The sequence below is a fragment of the Macaca thibetana genome, chromosome 2, assembly GCF_024542745.1.
Source record: "Macaca thibetana thibetana isolate TM-01 chromosome 2, ASM2454274v1, whole genome shotgun sequence".
NCBI lineage: Eukaryota > Metazoa > Chordata > Mammalia > Primates > Cercopithecidae > Macaca > Macaca thibetana.
Genome location: NC_065579.1, coordinates 89,610,000 through 89,630,569, shown reverse-complemented (window position 1 = coordinate 89,630,569; position 20,570 = coordinate 89,610,000). Strand labels below are relative to the sequence as shown.

General features: G+C 41.6%; 1 protein-coding gene across 5 annotated transcripts in view; it reads left to right on the top strand.

Moving 5' to 3' along the window:
• The window catches only part of IGF2BP2 (insulin like growth factor 2 mRNA binding protein 2), a 191,348-nt gene that overhangs the window by 133,650 nt on the left and 37,128 nt on the right, over positions 1-20,570 (top strand). For all 5 annotated transcript variants that reach the window (XR_007723455.1, XM_050780252.1, XM_050780249.1 and 2 more), the window contains exons 3-7: positions 2,519-2,567; positions 4,185-4,236; positions 8,688-8,751; positions 11,441-11,713; positions 13,900-14,034. Coding sequence is in view for 4 of the 5 variants with exons in the window: in XM_050780252.1 (XP_050636209.1) it covers positions 2,519-2,567; positions 4,185-4,236; positions 8,688-8,751; positions 11,441-11,713; positions 13,900-14,034 (573 nt within the window). In the remaining variant the exon portion in view is untranslated. The remainder of the gene's footprint in view (positions 1-2,518; positions 2,568-4,184; positions 4,237-8,687; positions 8,752-11,440; positions 11,714-13,899; positions 14,035-20,570) is intronic.

The window sequence follows — 20,570 nt, the reverse complement described above, 5'->3', positions numbered from 1 at the left end:
CTGTCTGAGGCTGGGCGCGGTGGCTCAAGCCTGTAATCCCAGCACTTTGGGAGGCCGAGACAGGCGGATCACGAGGTCAGGAGATCGAGACCATCCTGGCTAACACGGTGAAACCCCGTCTCCACTAAAAATACAAAAAAAAAAAAAAAAAAAAAACTAGCCGGGCGAGGTGGCGGGCGCCTGTAGTCCCAGCTACTCGGGAGGCTGAGGGAGGAGAATGGCGTGAACCCGGGAGGCGGAGCTTGCGGTGAGCTGAGATTGCGCCGCTGCACTCCAGCCTGGGTGATAGAGCGAGACTCCGTCTCAAAAACAACAACAACAACAACATTTCTCTCTGGGGCTATTGCCCAGATTAAAGCCCTGGAGAAACACGTTACTGTGTATAGCCACTGTTTAGTATCTCTGACCCCACAAGGTGGTACACCACATCCCTTTTCTGGCAACCCCCCCAAAATGGTATTTATAGGATTTCAGTGTCAAGCTCCTCTATTAAAACAACCTCTCTAAAATTTAAATGCTTTATTTCCAGGATCCAGCATTTTCTCAAAGGGGGAAAAAACTTACATAATTTATACTGTTCTTTTTCTGTCTGATTTTAATGCTTAAGTGAAAACAAGAAACAATCTAAGTCATTCAAAGCTTTCAGACCAGCGGGATGTCTTCGGGAAAGCCTCTGAATGAAAAGGCCCAAATGTCCATTAGTAGGGGATGGATTAAATATACTCCAGGATACCTACGTAGTTATGAAATAGAATGAGGAAGCTCTCTACCTCCACCTTGAGAAAGATCTTAAGAATAGGACTATTAGGTGAAAAAAGCAAGATGCAGAGAATGTGTAGAATATGCAGATATTTCTGTAAGAAAACGGTGAAAATATGAATATATATTCACATTTGCTATTATTTGCATAAAGAATCTGAAAGATACCCAAATAACGTGTAAAAAGTATTTCTGGTGAAAGAAGGGGGTGGTGAGACTTTTCACAGTATAACTTTTTATAGTGTTTTAACTTTTGAATTAGGACTGTATTACCTATTCAGAAATATATATATATATATATATATATATAATTTTTTTTTTTTTTGAGACAGAGTCTCACTCTGCTGCCCAGGCTGGAGTACAGTGGCGGATCTCAGCTCACTGCAAGCTCCGCCTCCTGGGTTGACTCCATTCTCCTACCTCAGCCTCCCGAGTAGCTGGGACTACAGGCGCCCGCCACCTCGCCCGGCTAGTTTTTTTGTTTTTGTATTTTTAGTGGAGACGGGGTTTCACCGTGTTAGCCAGGATGGTCTCGATCTCCTGACCTCGTGATCCACCCGTCTCGGCCTCCCAAAGTGCTAGGATTACAGGCTTGAGCCACCGCGCCCGGCCATAAAAATATTTTTAAATGACATTTTGCATTGTTAGATAAGGGGGCAGCTAAACCTGATCTTGTTGAAGCCCACTATATATGACCTCACCTGTCCTGTTTGAGCCTAGGTACACTTTGGGGTAGGGTCAGTTGCAGGCCAATGTATTTTGAGGAAGAAGGGGATAATTCTATAAATAGAATATGTATGATGACTTACAATCTAACTGCTTTGGTAGGAAATTGAAAAGATGAGTCTGTATTTAAATTACTGATTTTTTTTTAAAGCTTCTTGGGATTTCTTCCCCCCCACCACCCCCCAAAGTAATTGAAAACCTTAAAACATGCTCATGAGGCCAGCGCGGTGGCTCACGCCTATAATCCCAGCACTTTCAGAGGCTAAGGCAGGCAGATCACTTGAGGTCAGGAGTTCGAGACCAGCCTGGCCAACATGGTGAAACCCCGTCTCTACTAAAAATACAAAATTAGCTGAGCGTGGTGGTGCATGCCTGTAATCCCAGCTACTTGGGAGACTGAGGCAGGAGAATCGCTTAAGCCTGGGAGACAGAGGTTGCAGTGAGCCGAGATCGCGCCACTGCACTCCAGCCTGGATGACAGAGTGAGACCCCATCTTAAAAAAAAACAAAACAAAAGCCCACAAAAATCAGGTGTGGTGGCGGGCACCTGTAATCCCAGCTATTCAGGAGGCTGAGGCAGGAGAATCACTTGAACCCGGGAGGCAGAGGTTGCAGTGAGCCAAGATCATGCCACTGCACTCCAGCCTGGAGAACAGAGCGAGAGTCCGTCTGGGAAAAACACACACACACACACACACACACACACACACAAATTAGATGTGGTGGTGGGCACCTGTAATCCCAGCTCTTTGGGAGGCTGAGGCAGGAGAATCACTTGAACCCGGGAGGCAGAGGTTGCAGTGAGCCAAGACCACACCACCTGTACCCCACCTTGGCGACAAAGTGAGACTCTGTCTCGAAAAATACAACAACCAAACAACTGTGCTCTTGATTCACACTAGGAATTTTTTGTTGATGCCATGGTGAACACAGTGAGAAAGCAACTCAAATGACAGATTTAAGCCGGTTTTTATTATTTGCTACAGTTTGTGTCCTGGAGAAAGTGTTACAGTCTGTGGTTTTGTCTTTACAGGAGCAGGAAAATTCAGATTCGAAACATCCCTCCTCACCTGCAGTGGGAGGTAAGCCAGTGTCAAGTTTTAATGGGTTGATGAGACATTTCTCCCTTCTTTAGTTCCATTTTACATTTAGGAATTAGAGGGCCTCAGAGTTTCCCACAAAGCTTCTGCGTCCTGCCTCATTCTTTTCAGTACCCTCATGTATGTGATCTGTAATGAGTTTGGGGTCGTATTTGTTTCTTTCATAGAATGTGTACTTTGATCCCTCAGGCTCTGTCTTTTCAAGTACCATGCTACCAAGCACCAGCAAATAAGCCAAGAAACAAAATATATACCTGGTTCGTGATTTGTATCTCATGGTTTGTTGGTTTGTTTGTTTGAAACAGTCTCTCACTTTGTCACCCAGGCTGGAGTGCAGTGGCCCAATCATGGCTCACTGCAGCCGGCTCCAGGATCTTCCCACCCCAATCTCCCGAGTAGCTGGGACTATGAATGCATGCCAGCACGCCTGGCTAATTTTTGTATTCTTTGTAGAGATGAGGTTTTGCTATGTTGTCCAGGCTGGCCTCGAACTCTTAGGCTTAAGCAATCCACCTGCCTTGTATCTCATGATTTTTAAAAAGATTTTTATCTTTCCAGATTATAATTTGAAAAAAAAAAAAGTTGATGAAAAGGCAACAAAAGTAGAAAAGTCTTTGTTGGTTTTAGCAGAATTTTTTGTTTTGAATTAGTTGCTGTAATAGTTAAGATATATTTTCAGAGTTGTAAAGCTTATAAGATTTCTACCTTAAAATAAGAATATGAGGAGTGGCCTTATTGCATTATTTAAAAACAAACTGCCCCATATTTTATTCCCCAACCCAAAGAAAATCACAGTGCCTTAAAGGAAACAATGTTTTATCTAATGTTTTTATTACTTTAAAAAAAAAAAAAAAACAAGATTATTGGCTGGGCATGGTGGCTCATGCCTCTAAATCCCAGCATTTCAGGGGGCCAAGGCAGGAGGATCACTGAGGTCAGGAGTGTGAGACTAGCATGGCCAACATGGTGAAACCACGTTTCTACTAAAAATACAAAAATTAGCTGGGCGTGGTGACGGGCATCTGTAGTCCCAGCTACTCAGGAGACTGAGGCAGGAAAATTGCTGCACTGGAACCCAGGAGGTGGAGGTTACTGTGAGCCGAGATGGCGCCACTGCATTCCAGTGTGGGTGACAGAGGGGAGACTCCATCTCAAACAAAACAAAACAAAAAACCTGATTATTATGGAAAATTTCAAACGTACACATCCTATTACCTTGTAAAATGAAGAGATCCTTGTAAAAGAGTTGTTAAATATTTCAAGAAAGTGGAGTGAGCCTTGTACTTTATTCTGCTTCTCATTATAAGAGTAGTGTGTTCCAACCATCATGATGAATGTGATTGTTAACAGTTACTAAGATTGAAATTCTGCTGTGTAACCTTAGTGAACAGATTATTTGGGAGCCAATAAGCGAATGAAGGTCCCATATGTTTGTTCAGTTCTGTTTTTATGGAAGACCTGAAATATCAATTTAATTAGATTATTCCTATAACCATCTTTTTATTTTTCTTTAATTCATTTGCGGGGGGATATTACTGTAGTGTTTTTTGTACGTATGATCTTGCCTTCCCATTCTGACATGGAAGCTTTCTCTTTTAGGTGTTGGATGGACTTTTGGCTCAATATGGGACAGTGGAGAATGTGGAACAAGGTAATAACTGAGGAAGTTAGCCTGGTTTTGGAGTGAGATATTACCTGTTATTTCTTATAGATTAGGTCAACTCCAGGGAGAAATATTAAGTTCATATTTCTTTGAAATAAACTTCCTAGAGTATATGTATTTACATCTATGTGTTAGAGATACCTGTCTCTGTCTATGTCTATATAGTTTGCCTTTTCGAGGAATATTATTTACAAGCTGTTTCTCATATACTGTGCAGTGTGCTCAAGTGCTGTCAGGCTAGGGTAAGCTTAATTCACTTAGGAGTAATTGGATTTACACGGTTGCTACTTTCCTTTTCCTGGATAAGAGAAACAGATCCCTAATGTCTTGGACTGAGTGTTACCCAACGAATAGGACTCCTGTACCAATAATCCCTTGAAGTGTTTGTGAAATGCAGATTCCTAGGGCTTACTGTAGACCTACTAAGTAAGAGTCTTGCAGGGAAGAGCTCTTGAATCTATATTTAAAAAAGCACCCGAGGCCAGGCGTGGTGGCCTATGCCTATAATCCCAGCACTTTGGGACACCCAGGCAGGCAGATCACATGAGGCCAAGAGTTCAAGACCAGCCTGGCCAACATGGCAAAACCCCATCTATATTAAAAATATAAAATTAACCAGGTATGGTGGTGCATGCCTGCAATCCCAGCTACTTGGAAGGCTGAGGCACGAGAATCGCTTGAGCCCAGGAGGTGGAGGTTGCAGTGAGCCAAGATTACACCACTGCACTCCAGCCTGGGCGACAGAGTGAGACTCCGTCTCAAAAAAAAAACAAACCCCGAAGTGATTTTTGTGTACACTCAAGTTTGAGAACACCTGTCTCAGGAACGGTGCTGAAAATGCTCAGAAGATACTTTTCTTCCTGCCAGCTTCTTTTTTATCTTCTAAAGCATGAAATACTGTGATTTTTAAAAGAAAAACAATGGTACCTAAAGTTGTTATCTTATGTAGCTCTTTAAGAGTCCCAGAGAAGTAGATTCCAAACTCCTGACGTGACAGGCAATAATACGTGATCAAGATTATTTTTGACTTGACCTAGAAAACAGAATGTGTAAATTCAGTCATTTACTGACTGCGAACCCTTGAAAAAGTCACTTAACCTCACTGACTCAGTATGCACAAGTGTAAAATTGAGAGAAAAGTTTCTACCCTTCCTGTATCACCGAATAGTTGTGGCACCCAAAGAGAACCTGTGTAAGGCGTTTGTAGACAGCAGAGTCATACATAAGCTTAAGGGATTGTTCAAGTTCACTTAGGAAAAATGGCAAATAACCCATTTTCTTGTATGTGATCTATTCTGCCAGTTTAATAGTTTAAAAGCAGTAATTATTCAGATATTATTCAGTTCCATGCTGCTGCCTGCCCATGCCCAAAGGTGAAGGGAAAGAGCTCAGAAAGAAGACATGATTACAAGGATTCTATTTCTTAGTTCTTATTTCCTTCAACATGGAAAGAAGACTCTCTTTTTTTTTGAGACGGAGTCTCACTCTGTTGCCCAGGCTGGAGCACAGGAGCACGATCTCCACTCCCTGCAACCTCCGCCTCCCGGGTTCAAGCGATTCTCGTGCCTCAGCCTCCCTAGTAGCTGGGATTATAGGTGAGTGCCACCATGACTGGCTAATTTTTGTATTTTTAGTAGAGGCGGGGTTTCACCATGTTGGCCAGGCTGGCGTCAAGCTCCTGGCTTCAACTGAGCCACCCACCTCGGCCTCCCAGAGTGCTGGGATCACAGGCGTGAGCCACCATGCCCGGCAGAAAAGAAGACATTGTAGTGATTGGATGTTGTAGGCAATATGGCCTTGCAGATATGAACCTGTAAAAGTTACTAATTAATATTATATTATAAACTTAGGACAATGCTACACAAGAAAAATATATTCCAGGTCCCTGGGGCAGTTTACAGCTCCCAGGGCAGCTGTGCCCTAGAGAACCCCCAGTTTCCAGCTGCCTAACAACAACAGGATAGAACTGTTGGGCTATTGTTTTGTCCTGTTACATGAGTGATTCCTGATTCAGCAGGAAAATATTTTCAGTAGAGTTTTAGGCAACTTTATAGAACTTTCATGTCCAGTGAAATAAATTATTTGAATGGAGCTTAGCTCGTCACAGAATGAAAGAACTGCCTGATTTCCTGAAGACTAACATCTTTGAAGAACAGAGAATATGACTAAGAAGTGACCACAGAATCTGAGAATTCTAATGGATAGCTTTATTCAGGAGGTTCAAACCCAGCCCTTTCTGGGAGTCTACAGTCTCATCTGTAGCACTAGAAAGCAGCAAATATGAAACCTTTGTAGCATTCTCTGTGTCAGCACTGAGAGAGGACAGTTATGGGCTGCATCTCCCCTGTTTTGCACTGTGAGGACTTTTCTGGGTTAAGTGTTAATTAAAGTGTGCTATGGACACTCCAGGCAAAGGCCAGGGCTGGGCTCGGGTTTATTCATGTCATTCTCAGTGGCAGCTCTTTCTGAGCATTACATACAGTTCCCTGCAACCCATAAAGGCTGCAACTACTTTAAAGTTATTTAACAAACAGTATTTTTAACAGTAGTCCTTAAGTTTTTTGGAGTCTCAGGTCCCTTTGCAAATCTTATAAAATAACCAGAAAAATTCACATTTCCACAAGTTTGAATAATTTTGGAGGGGTTTATCAAATTCTTGAAGCTCAAGCATGGGTCCAGGGTAAAGAATCGTAGATTATACAGTTTGATTATTACTTTGGACAGCAGCTTTATCATAATTTTCTTGAATTCTTATTAACTTTATGTTGTTGTTAACTCCAAACTCCCAACAGCTTAAATGTCTTAAAGGGAAGAATTGATCTAGTCACCTATGTTTGTTTTGGGAAACACATATTTTTGGTGTTTAAGTTTACTGGCTTGGATTGAGAAAGTTTTCTCTGGCATTTGAATTTATTTTTAATTTCTAACTATAGAAGAAGAAGCAAGAAATTATGATCTATGATAAGACAGTTCACAAGAGTAATCCCTTATTGGCCAATCATAGAGTTTATACTTTTCCCTTTTAGCCAAGGAAATTAGAATTGTCGGTTTTAAATGAGATCACTTGGACTCGGGAAGGGGAGCATCACACACCAGGGCCTATCATGGGGAGGTGGGAGGGGGAGGGGGGAGGGATTGCATTGGGAGTTATACCTGATGTAAATGACGAGTTGATGGGTGCTGACGAGTTGATGGGTGCAGCACACCAACATGGCACAAGTATACATATGTAACAAACCTGCACATTATGCACATGTACCCTAGAACTTAAAGTATAATAATAATAAATAAATAAACAAAACAAAAGTAAAAAAAAAAAAAAAAAAAAAAAAAGAACGAAGTCCAAGAAAAAAAGAAAAAAAAAAAAAAGAATTGTCGGTTTCATTTATTAGATTTAATTCACACAGTCAAAAAGTTCAGTCAAAGGGAAACAAAAATAGTGATGGTTCAACCTTGTCAATGAATGAATAATTTAAATTAAAACATTTTCTTATTGTTTTATATGTATATCCAATTATTTAAGAGTTAATGCAAATTATAATTAAAACTCATACTTTGATAGTGATGCAATAAATTGATACAAACTTCTAGGAGACCAGTCTGAAAATACGCATTAAAAAGCATCGTGGCGGCTGGGCGCAGTGGCTCACGCCTGTAATCCCAGCACTTTGGGAGGCCAAGGCAGGCGGATCACAAGGTCAGGAGATCGAGACCATCCTGGCTAACATGACGAAACCCCGTCGCTACTAAAAATACAAAAATTAGTCGGGCATTGTGGCAGGCACCTGTAGTCCCAGTTACTTGGGAGGCTGAGACAGGAGACTGGCGTGAACCCGGGAGGCGGAGCTTGGCGCTTGCAATGAGCCTCGTTCATGCCACTACACTCCAGCCTGGGTGACAGAGCAGGACTCTGTCTCAAAAAAAAAAAAAAAAAATCATCGTGTTCTTTTACTGCATTACTTTTCTTCTGTGATTTTAGCCTAAAGAAGTAATTCAGAAGAACACACAATCCAGTAATGTTTGCAACAAAGGTGATTTTTAGCAACACTATTTAGAATAGCAAATAGTGGGAACAGCCTACTTGCCAACAGTTGGGGAGTGGTTAGGCAGTACATTTGACTCACTGCAATTTTATATAGACATTAGAAATAAAAGATACAAAGAAAATGTACTGATACAAAATATTCGTATAGAAGTGTTTCTACAATATGTGGAAAATATGGTTCTGAGTTGTTTATACGATTAATCACGAATGTGTTATGTACAATTGATTACAAATTACTATGAACTCAGGTGAATAAACACAGACATTCAGATAACTATGGAGCCAGTGTGATGAGGGTTTTTATGTGTTTTTCTCTAAAGTTTGTCTGTTTACATTAAGCCAGAGGGTGACAGTGCTTTTTCCTATGACAGTGTAGTTTTTGCTTTTTCCCTAGTCAACACAGACACAGAAACCGCCGTTGTCAACGTCACGTATGCAACAAGGGAAGAAGCAAAAATGTAAGCAGATTTGGGCTTATTTCTGTTTAAATTTATTTGTTTTCATCTTTGAATTCCATTGAGTTCTGTGTTTTTAAATGTTTTCTAAAAAGATGCAGATCTGTGAGCTGGATATCTGCTACCTTTGATGTATCCATGGCCATCTGAGCCACCTTTGACATGTTGGTAGGGCTCCAGGGTGTTCCTGCCATCTTTGACATGTCAGTGGAGCTCAAGGACATTCGCACCAGGATATTTGTGGACTGCGTAGAGACTTGAAAAATGTTGAGCCTTGGCATCAAAACCAAGATGGGAGCTGTGTCTTGACATGATCAGGAATAGAGGGCACCATATCTGTGACACTGTGTCCCCTAGACTCTGCTTTGCCAAACACTTGGGACCACTTTTACCTAGAGTTTCCTCCATGCACCATGAGGAACCAACACAAGCCTATACCAAAACATTAATCTTGTGTGTATAACATTAAGAGGGAATCCACCTCAGTGACAGCAGCAGCTGAGAGAATTGTCTTGAGAGTGGTTAATCAGTAGCACCTGGTTTGAGTTCTTTTCTCCAATCCCCATCCTCTTTCCAGTGCCCATTCATTACTTCAGGGATGGTTAATTTTGAGCTTAGCTATTAATGGACATGAGATCAAGTCTCTTAAAATACGATGACGCCAGGCTTGGTGGCTCATGCCTGTAATCCCAGCATTTTGGGCAAGGCCGGAGGATTGCTTGAGCCCAAGAGTTTGAGACCAACCTGGACAACATAGGGAGACCTGGTCTCTGCAAAAACAATTTTAAAAATTAGCTGGGAATGGTGGCTTACACCTATAGTCCCAGCTACTTGGGAGGCTGAGGCAGGAGGCTCACTTGAGCCCAGGATGGTAAGGATGCAGTAAGCTGTGATTGCACCACTACCGTCCAGCCTGGGCAACAGAGCGAGATGCTGCCTCTCAGCAGCAGCAGCCAGATGTGGTGGCACATGCTTATAATCCCAGCTGCTTGGGAGGGTGAGGATTACTTGAAACCAGGAGTTTGAGACCAGCGTGGGCAAAATAGTAAGACCACTATCTCTAAAAGAACAACAAAAACAAGTTCCTTTTTTGTAGGAGGTCCTTAAAGTGCCTGTCAGGTTATTATAACTAGAATTATGGTCACATTTGGTCTTGCTTTATGGATGTGGCGTAACCTTCGCTATACATCCCAGGATTATAGTGTTCTTTTTCAACATACAAAGATATTTAATCCATTTTCATACTGCTAGTTTTCAAAATGTTAATTTTGCATTGAAAAAGGTAATAATTCAGGCCAGGCATAGTGCCTCATGTCTGTGATCTCAGCCTTTTGGGAGGCTGAGATGGGCGGATCACCTGAGGTCGGGAGTTCAAGACCAGCCTGACCAACATGGAGAAACCCCGTCTCTACTAAAAATACAAAATTTGCCGGGTGTGGTGGCGCATGCCTGTAATCCCAGCTACTCGGGAGGCTGAGGCAGGAGAATTGCTTGAACTTGGGAGGCGGAGGTTGCAGTGAGCCGAGATTGCGCCATTGCACTCCAGCCTGGTCAACAAGGGTGAAACTCTGTCTCAAAAAAAAAAAAAAGGTAATAGTTCATTTAGTGTTAACTTTACCTTGTACACATTTGTAAGTGGAGATATACCAACAGCTGAAGTCCACAGCCCTTATCTAGCTGCTGCTTGGGTGGACCTCTGTACATGATATTACTTTATTGCTTTTATTAAATTCAAAAGGTGCTTTTTCATAATAAATTTACAAGTCCTAAACATTAACCTAGTAAAATTGGGTTAATTCTACTAAAAATATACTAAAAAGGATATTCTACTTCATATGTCATTTTAAGAATATAAATAATAGCACTCTGTGCATTTGAAGATTCGAGGACACAAATGCTCTCTCCTAAACTGCTATGGGATCATAAATGTTGAAACCATTCCAGGGGACCCCTGGGTAATACTTAACAATTCTGCTAGGAATTTGTCCTCTGTGCAAAGTTGTAGTTGCAAAAATGTCGATGGTGACACTGTATGTAACTGTAAAAGGTTGGACACAACAGATATCTAACTATAAAGGATCAGTTGCAAAAACTATGGTAAATCAATAGAATGTTAAACAGTCATTAAAAATTATACTGATACTGCAGTTGAGTCATGTGTGAGAAAATTATACTGAAAGGTATTTAGTGATATTAAAAAGTGTTTAGAATATTAATTTTTTTAAAAGATTAGAAAATAGTATGTACAGTATTAACCCATTTTTATAAATAATAGGTTTATATTTAAGACAGTAAAGATAGTGGATTAGGATTTTATTTGCACCTACATATTTCTGAATTTTCAATAATATGTATGATAATTAAAATGAGAAGAAATGAGTCATAATTTTATGCTGATATTTATAAGAGTTTTTGATAAGGGGGAAATGGCCTTGGAGTGGTGGAGAAACCAGGCTGCAATGTTGGATATGAAGCCTGACCAGGCTGATCCATTGTGATTACTTGTTTAACTGTTAACCGCAAGCCCTGAGGAAGCGGAGATGGTGTCTGTCTTGCTCACCAGTGTATGTTCAGTGCCTGGCATGGCACCTATATAGGTACCTATTAAATGGGGAGTGAATGAACCAGTCTTGCAGGAGGGTCTTTCTTGATGTTGGTTTCTGATGAAGCTCCCCTTCCTGCTGCATTTCAGAGCCATGGAGAAGCTTAGCGGGCATCAGTTTGAGAACTACTCCTTCAAGATTTCCTACATCCCGGATGAAGAGGTGAGCTCCCCTTCGCCCCCTCAGCGAGCCCAGCGTGGGGACCACTCTTCCCGGGAGCAAGGCCACGCCCCTGGGGGCACTTCTCAGGCCAGACAGATTGATTTCCCGCTGCGGATCCTGGTCCCCACCCAGTTTGTTGGTGCCATCATCGGAAAGGAGGGCTTGACCATAAAGAACATCACTAAGCAGACCCAGTCCCGGTACGTGCCTCTGGGGCTTCCTTTGCTTCCTTCTGAGGGGTCCCTTGCGTGCTGATGGGTCTCAGCCACTCTTAGGTCACAACTGCTTACATCAGCAGTGGGGGGCTGTGCTGTCAGAAACAGTGGCTTCTTTCAACAGGACTACTAACAGACTAACATCAAGCTGGGGGCTGTGATAAGCTTTCATGCTGAGAGGCTAAAGGTTCATAAAGAGGGTACTGATAACCTCACAGCCAGGACTGTTCCTGTAAGCGAACTAATGCTTATGGATGCATCGATTTCTACAAAAGCAGAGGTGTAGAGCTCTGCGGGATCCTAGAACCCACTCATCATAGCTCTTCCTCTTCCCCTGAGTCAGATCCCTGAGGGTGGCCATTCTTTGTGACCACATAGGTAGTCTCACAAAGAAGTGGGTGAGTCACTGCCACGTCAAGCAAGAAATAAAGCACATTGGCCTTCTGTTTAGTTTCCTCTCTGTTCAAGGAGACTAAACTGGTTATAAGAGTTGGAGTGAATCAAATGTCTTGTGGAGTTGTTGATTTTTATATCCTCCTAAGACTGTAGCATGATGTAATAAAGCAAGCTTAGGACTTGAAAACAAAGACTCACGTTCAAGTTGTAGCACTTTAAATGGTTTTATGATCTTGGAAAAGATGTTAACCTCTCTGAGCATCATTTGCTTCTTCTATAAAAAGAGGGTTCAGGCCAGGCACCCTCTGTATTACAGAGGCTCACCCCTGTAATCCCAGCACTTTGGGAGGCTAAGGCAGGGGGATCATCTGAGGTCAGCAGTTCGAGACCAGCTTGGCTAACATGGTGAAACCCCATCTCTACTAAAAATACAAAAATTAGCCAGGTGCGGTGGCTCATGCCTGTAATCCCATCTACTTGGGAGGCGGAGGCAGGAGAATCGCTTGAACCCAGGAGGTGGAGGTTGCAGTGAGTCAAGATGGCTGCTCACTGCTCTCCAGCCTGGGCAACAGAGTGAAACGCCATCTCTAAATAAATAAATAAATAAATAAATAGAGGGTTCCTGTCTGTTTTGCCAGGATTATTATGACAATTAGCATAATCAGGCAGATTGAGTGAAATAATTAATATGAAAGTACTTAAATTGCAAAGCACCCAATTACTGACACATAGTAATTATTTACATGGGCTAGTGCACTTTATTCGGGTCATTCAGTGAGTGTCTTGTAACCTGAAAGAGAAATGCTATTTTCTTCAAAATGTCTTATATATCCCCAAATAATAGACACTGATATAGATGAGTCTGCAGTGCTGCATCTTAGGAGAGAAGTGAAGAAATAGAGAGGGAGGTCACTGTTTGGTATTCCTTTTATTTTTAAATCAGCCCTGGCTTTCCCTCCAAGTTCACTGTGAAAGTGACTTTTATTTATGTCTTTTTGTTCCAAAAATCGTTTAAGGTGGCTTGAGAAAAAAAATGTGACAAGTTTAAATAGAAGTGGGGTTAGCTCTCAAAGTGTGCCCATTTTTTAGAAGTCAACCAGAGACTTGGCTCTAGGCTTTCTCACAGCCAGAGTAAAAAGGATATAATCAAGTATGTAATTTTGAAAGTTAACAAAAACAGGTAGGACCACAGCTACCCAAAGAAGTCTGATAAAGTCATCAAGCTTTTGAGCCATTAGTCTTAATGGCAGGCTGCCAATGGAAAGGAAACCAAAAACTTAGAGAGGCAGAGAGAGGGCATGCCTCTGTTTTCTATCCACACTCAAATATATAAAGCTTGCTTGAATTTGGTGTTTGGATTTGGATTAACATATGGCTTTTAAAAGCTGCAATCAGTTCAGAGACCGGCACTGTGCCAATGTGCAGTATTATCCTTCTCACTTTACTCTTCACTTCTGCAGTCATTTGAAAGACTACACAAAATACTTCATTTACCAAACTGGCTTCATTACTGAGTTGGCTTAGTGCCTTTGTCCTACAGCACTCCTGTAAGAACCGTTCCCGTCTAAATGGAGCTGCAAATAATTAAAATTTGGCACAAGACCCCTTGCACTGCTTGCCTCCTTCTTGGAGAATGGCATTGATTGCAAACGTGCTGATGACGCCTCCTTGTCTGTCTGTGTCCTTGCTGTACATTGGCTGGTGTGACGCTTTCTTGGGACTAGGGTCCTATCCAGATGACCTTGTAATCATGGCTTCTGATTCTTTTCCTACAGGGTAGACATCCATAGAAAAGAGAACTCTGGAGCTGCAGAGAAGCCTGTCACCATCCATGCCACCCCAGAGGGGACTTCTGAAGCATGCCGCATGATTCTTGAAATCATGCAGAAGGAGGCAGATGAGACCAAACTGTAAGTTTGCATTCAATGCCCAGATCACTCAACAGAGAAAAAGAGTAGATTCTCCCTCATTTAACCAAAGAGGTTTTTTTTAAAAACTCCAAATCTGTTACTCAGTAACGGAGGCAGGGAGGGAATATGTTTAAGAAATTTATTCCCAAGTAGAATGCAGTGGGAAGTAGATCTTTTGCATTTACAGTATGGCTGTCTCTCCACTTGCGTGTCTCTCTCTCGGTGATTTTAATGCTTCTATCACCCATTGATAGTAATTATTGGGAGGAACACATAGACTCATGCTGTCCCATAGAACTTTCTGCAATGATAGAACTATATCTGCCCTGTGCAACAGGTCAGCCACTAGCCACATGTTGCTGTTGAGTATTTGAAATGTGACTAGTACAGTGGAGGAACTGAGTGTTTTATTTTTACTCACTCGGAGTTCACTAGCTGTGTATATAGCTAATGTCCATCGTATTGGACACTGCAAGTGTAGAATGTATGTTGTCACCAAAGCTATTATTTATTGTCCTGGAAAAGGTTTCTCCCACCGTGCTTCTAAACTGTTTACACTGTTAACATTGCATTACATTTCCTTAAGTAGTAGAAACTAGTTTCCACATGGCTGCTTTATTCTTGTTCCACTCCTTCCTCCCAACTTACCCATTTTTTTTTTTTTTTTTTTTGAGACAGAGTCTCACTCTGTTGCCCCAGGCTGGAGTGCAGTAGTGCAATCTCGTCTCACTGCAACCTTCGCCTCCTGGGTTCAAGTGATTCTCCTGCCTCAGCCTCCCGGGTAGCTGGGATTACAGGTGTGCGTCACTGCGCCCAGCTAATTTTTGTATTTTTAGTAGAGACAAGGTTTCACCATGTTGACCAGGCTGGTTTTGAGCTCCTGACCTCAAATGATCTGCCCACTTCGTCCTCCCAAAGTACTGGGATTACAGGCGTGAGCCACCGTGCCCAGCCCTTTCCCCTTATTTTATGAAGTAATTACAGGATTCTACAGTGTAATGAGGGTTGTCCCAGTTTGAATGGCAAATACAGTTCTTACCAAACAAATTAACTTTGTATTATAAATGAATTAGTGGTGATGGAATAGATAATACAATAAAAATAGACTTTCAGGCTGGGTGCAGTGACTCATACTTGTAATCTCAGTGCTTTGGGAGGCCAAGGCAGGAAGATCACTGGAGGCTAGGAGTTTGAGACCAGACTGGGCAACATAGTGAGACCTCCATCTCTACAAAAAATTTAAAAAATTAGTTGGGTATGGTGGCGTATACCTGTAGTCTCAGCTCCTCAGGAGGCTGCAGCAGCCTTGCTTGAGCCCAAGAATTTGAGCAATGAGCTATGATTGCATCACCATACTCCAGCTTGGGTGACAGAGCACAACCCTGTCCCTAAAAAAAGAAAAAGGAGATTTTCAGTTTGGCAAAATCTGTTTGTGGGTAGCAGTGGCAGTTTTATAGAGAAGTAGTGAGAGATGAATCAAATAATGTCAAACATGAGTGTTCCAAAACCAAGAAGATGAAAATGGTCCTTAAAAGAAGAACATTACAAATCTATTCTTAGATTTCATAAGAGACTCTATCCTTTCTATTATGAAATATTTATTCTACTGGGGCTTTTGAAATCCCCCAAATGCCACAGCTTAATTTGAAAAAGACATTTCTCATCCAAGTTCCTGGGAACTTAGTAAATAATACCTTTATGGATTCTTTTTTTTTTTTTTTTTTTTTTTTAAAAAGATGGAGTTTCACTCTTGTCACCCAGGCTGGAATGCAATGGACAATCTCGGCTCACTGCAACCTCCTGTTTCCTGGGTTCAAGCAATTCTCCTACCTCAGAGTCCTGAGCAGCTGGGATCACAGGCGCCTGCCACCACGCCCAGCTAATTTTTGTAGTAGAGACAGAGTTTCACCATGTTGCCCAGGCTGGTCTCGAACTCCTGAGCTCAGGTGATCCACCCGCCTTGGCCTCCCAATGTGCTGGGATTATAGGCGTGAGTCACCACGCCCAGCCACCTTCCTTGATTCTTCAACCTAGGTGCAAACAACTTAATAAAATTCTAAATTAGTCAAAAAGACTAATTTACAACTTGGATTTTTATGTTTTCATGTAGAGCCAAGATAGAGTTTGAATATCTTAGAAAAAAAAATTTTTAAGTGCCTGCGCTGTGCTAATCACTGCTGGAGGCTGAGGCTACAACCATGAGCAGGACTTGGTTCCTGCTTTTTTTTGCCTTCCCCACATACCATTTTTTCACCCGTTGGTTCCTGCTTTGATGGAGCAGTCCAGTGGGAGAGAGAGTCATTAAACAAATAATGAGTAATTATGCCAGTAAATATAGTAATTATGCTATAGTGAGGCCGGGCGCGGTGGCTCACACCTATAATCCCAGCACTTTGGGACACCGAAGCAGGCGCATCACTTGAGGCCAGGAGTTCGAGACCAGCCTGGCCAACATATAGTGAAATCCTGTCTCTACTGAAAGTACAAAAATTAGCTGGGTGTGGTGGTGCATGCCTGAAGTCCCAGCTACTTGGGAAGCTGAGGCAGGGGAATCACTTGAACCTGGGAGGTGGAGGTTGCAGTGAGCCGAGATCGTGCCACTACACTCCAGCCTGGGTGACAGAGCGAGACTCCATCTCAAAAAAAGAAAAGAAAAAAGAAAAAAAAGAAATGCTACAGTGGAAAAATGTAGTATCCAATGATGACATGTAACTGGAGGTTCTAATGAGGGTTTTAGGGGGACAAGGGTTTGGGGGTTTCAGAGAAGGCCTCCCTGTGTAGGTGACAGAGCCCTGAAGGAACTGAATAAGAGGTAGAAGATGTAGGAGAACAGAGATCCTACACTTTCTTTTTGTTCGTTTACCAAATACTTATTGAGCACTCACTATGTGCCAGGCACTATTTTATGTGCCAGGAACTCAGCAGTGAACAAAGCTGACAAAAGTGCCCGCCCTCTGAAAGTTACTTTCTAATGGAGCTTCTTCAAGCACCCCCTTTATTTTGAGGCAGTAGTAATGCAATCAGTTAGATGCTTTTGGTCTCAAGCAACGGAAAATACAAGTGGTGTAACCAATAAGAAAAGGATGTCATGTCACATAACAAGAAGTCCTGAGGCACACGGCTCCAAGGTCAGTTGAATCATGGGCCCGAAGACCCAAGGCATTTTTCTGCTTTATGTTCCTCAGCATGTCTCACGTTCCCTTGGTAATAATAGGATGGCTATAGTGATTTCAGATGTGCATCCCCACAAAAAGTTACAAATTGAGGGAGAGGGCATCCCTTCCTTGTGTCCTTTTTTCAGAAAACTTCTTTAAAAGTTGTGGTTAAACAACAATAACATAAAATTTACCATCTTGGCCAGGCATGGTGGCTCACACCTATAATCCCAGCACTTTGGGAGGCCGAGACAGGTGAATCACTTGAGGTCAGGAGTTCGAGACCAGTCTGGCTAACATAGTGAAACCTCATCTCTACTAAAAATACAAAAATCAGCCAGGTGTGGGGGCGAATGCCTGTAGTCCCAGCTACTTGGGAGGCTGAGGCATGAGAACCGCTGGAACCCAGGAGCCGGAGGTTGCAGGGAGCCGAGAGTGAACTTCTGCATTCCAGCCTGGGTGACAGAGCGAGACTCCATCTCAGAAAAAAAAAAAAAAAAAAAAAAAAATGACTATCTTAATCATTTTTAAGTGTGCTTTTTGGTAGTCTTAAGTATATTCACATAGCTGTGAAACAGATCTCCAGAACCTTCTCATCTTGTAAATCTGGAACTCTGTGCCTATTAAACAACTCTTTTTTCCCCTCTCCCGTCAGCCTCTGGTAATCACCACTTCTCTGTGAATTGGACTACTCTAGATACTTCATATAGGTAGAATCATATACTATTATTCTTTTGTAACTGGCTTATTTTACTTAGCATAGTGTCCTCAAGGTTCATCCATGTTATAGCATGTAACAAGTTTTCCTTCCTTTTTATGGCCAAATGACATTCCAGTATATGTATATACCACATTTTGTTTATCTGTTCATCTGGTGATGGACATTTTGAGCTCTTCTGCTTCTTGGACATTATGAATAATGCTGCTATGAACATGGGTTTTCAAATATCTCTTCAAGACCCTCTTTTCAATTCTTGTGGATATGTGCCAAGAAGTGAGATTGCTGGGTCATATGGTAGTTCTGCTCTTAATTTTTTGGGGGAGGCTTCATACTTTTTCTCAAAGCAGTTGCTCAATTTTCCAGCCCCACCAATAGTAGACAGGGGTTTCAGTTTCTCCATGTTCTCCCCAACACCTATTATTTTCTGTTATTTATTTATTTATTTTTTTTTTTTTTTGAGGCGGAGTCTGGCTCTCTTGCCCAGGCTGGAGTGCAGTGGCCGGATCTCAGCTCACTGCAAGCTCCGCCTCCCGGGTTCACGCCATTTTCCTGCCTCAGCCTCCCGAGTAGCTGGGACTACAGGCGCCCGCCACTTCGCCCGGCTAGTTTTTTGTATTTTTTAGTAGAGACGGGGTTTCATTGTGTTAGCCAGGATGGTCTCGATCTCCTGACCTCGTGATCCGCCCGTCTCGGCCTCCCAAAGTGCTGGGATTACAGGCTTGAGCCACCGCGCCCGGCCTATTTTCTGTTATTTCAATAACAGCTATCTTAATAGGTACCAGGTGACAGCTCGTTGTGGCCTTGATTTGTGTTTCTCTGATGATTAATGATTGGTGATATTGAGCATCTTTTTATTTATTTATTGACCATTTGTATATCATCTTTAGAGAAATGTCTATTCAAATCCTTTGTTCATTCTCTAATTGAGGTATTTGATTCTTTTGTTATAGGAGTTGTAGCAGTCCTTTATTTATTCTTGATCATTAACTATATATTAGTCCATTTGGTGCTGCTATAACAGAATACTCAAGCCTGGATAATTTATAAAGAACAAAAGTTTATTTGGCTCATGGTTCTGGGAAATCCAAGAGCGTGGTGTCAGCATCTGGTGAGGGTTATCCTATGGTGGAAAGCCTGAGGCAGAAGCAAGTGCAAGAGACAGAGAGATGAAATAGGTCCAAACTCACCCTCAGCCCACGAATTCACTCTGTGATAACTGCATTAATCCATTCATGAAGGTACTCATGACCTAATCACCTCCTAAAAGTCCTATCTTTCAACACTGTTACAGTGGCAATTAAATTTCAACATGAGTTTTGAGGGGAATTTGAAACCATAGCAAACCCCTTATCAAATAAATGATTGGTGAATATTTCTCCCATCCCATGGGTTGACCTTTCACTCTGTTGATTATATCCTTTGATGCACAAAAGTTTTTAAGTTTGATGTACTCCCACTGGTCTAATTTCGCTTTTGTTGCCTATGCTTTTGGTATCATGGTGAAACCAAGAAGTCTTTACCATGTCCAATATCGTAAAGCTTTCCCGTGTTTTCTCTTAGGAGTTTGATAGTTTTAGGTCGTATGTTTAGGTCCTTAACATATTTTGAGTTAATTTTTGTTTATGGTGTAAAATAATGGTTCAACTTCATTCTTCAATGAAGAATGTGTACGTCCAGTTTCCCCAGCACCATCTGGTGAATAGTCTGCTCTTTCCCTAACTAGTAGTCTCAGCACCTTATCAAAAATCATTGGAGACTATACATAAGGATTTATTTCTGGGCTTTCTATTCTATTTTATTCGTCTATTTATCTGTTTTTATGCCAGTACTATGCTGTTTTGATTATGTAACTTTGTAATATATTTTGAAAGCGGGAAGTCTGAGCCCTTCAACTTTCTTAGTTTTTGAAATCGTTTTGGCTATTCATGGTCCTTTGAGATTCCGTATGAATTTTTCTATTTCTGCAAACAATGCCCGCTGTGATTTTGATAGAGCTCATATTGAATCTGTAGATCACTTTTGGTAGTATGAACGTCTTCACGATATTAAATATTCCAATCCATGAATACAGGATGTCTTTCCATTTATTCGTGCCTTCAAATTTCTTTCAGTAACCTTTTGTGGTTTGCAGTGTACAAGTCTTTTACCTCCTTGGTTAGTTTTATTCTTAAGTATTCTATACTTTTTGATGCTATTGTAAGTGGTAGTGTTTTCTTAACTTCCTTTTCAGATTGTTCATTGTTGTGTATAGAAATGTAAATGATTTTTGCATGTTGATTGATTTTTGTATCCTGCAATTTTGCTGAATTTGTTTATTCTTTTTTTTTTTTTTGTAGAGTCTTTAAGGCTTTCTACATATAAAATCATGTCATCTGTGAATAGAGATCATTTTATGTCTTTCTTTCCAATTTGAATGCCTTTTATTTCTTTTTTGTACCTAATTGCTCTGGCTAGGACTTCCGGTATACCGGACTATGTGGAATAGAAATGGACAGGAGTGGGCATCCTTGCCTTGTTCCTGGTCTTAGAGGAAAAGCTTTGCTTTCAGTCTTTCATCACTGAGTGTGATGTTAGCTGTGGCCTTTTCATAAATGCTCTTATGTTGAGGTAATTTCCTTTTATTCCTAATTTTGTTGGGTGTTTTTATCATAAAAGGCTGT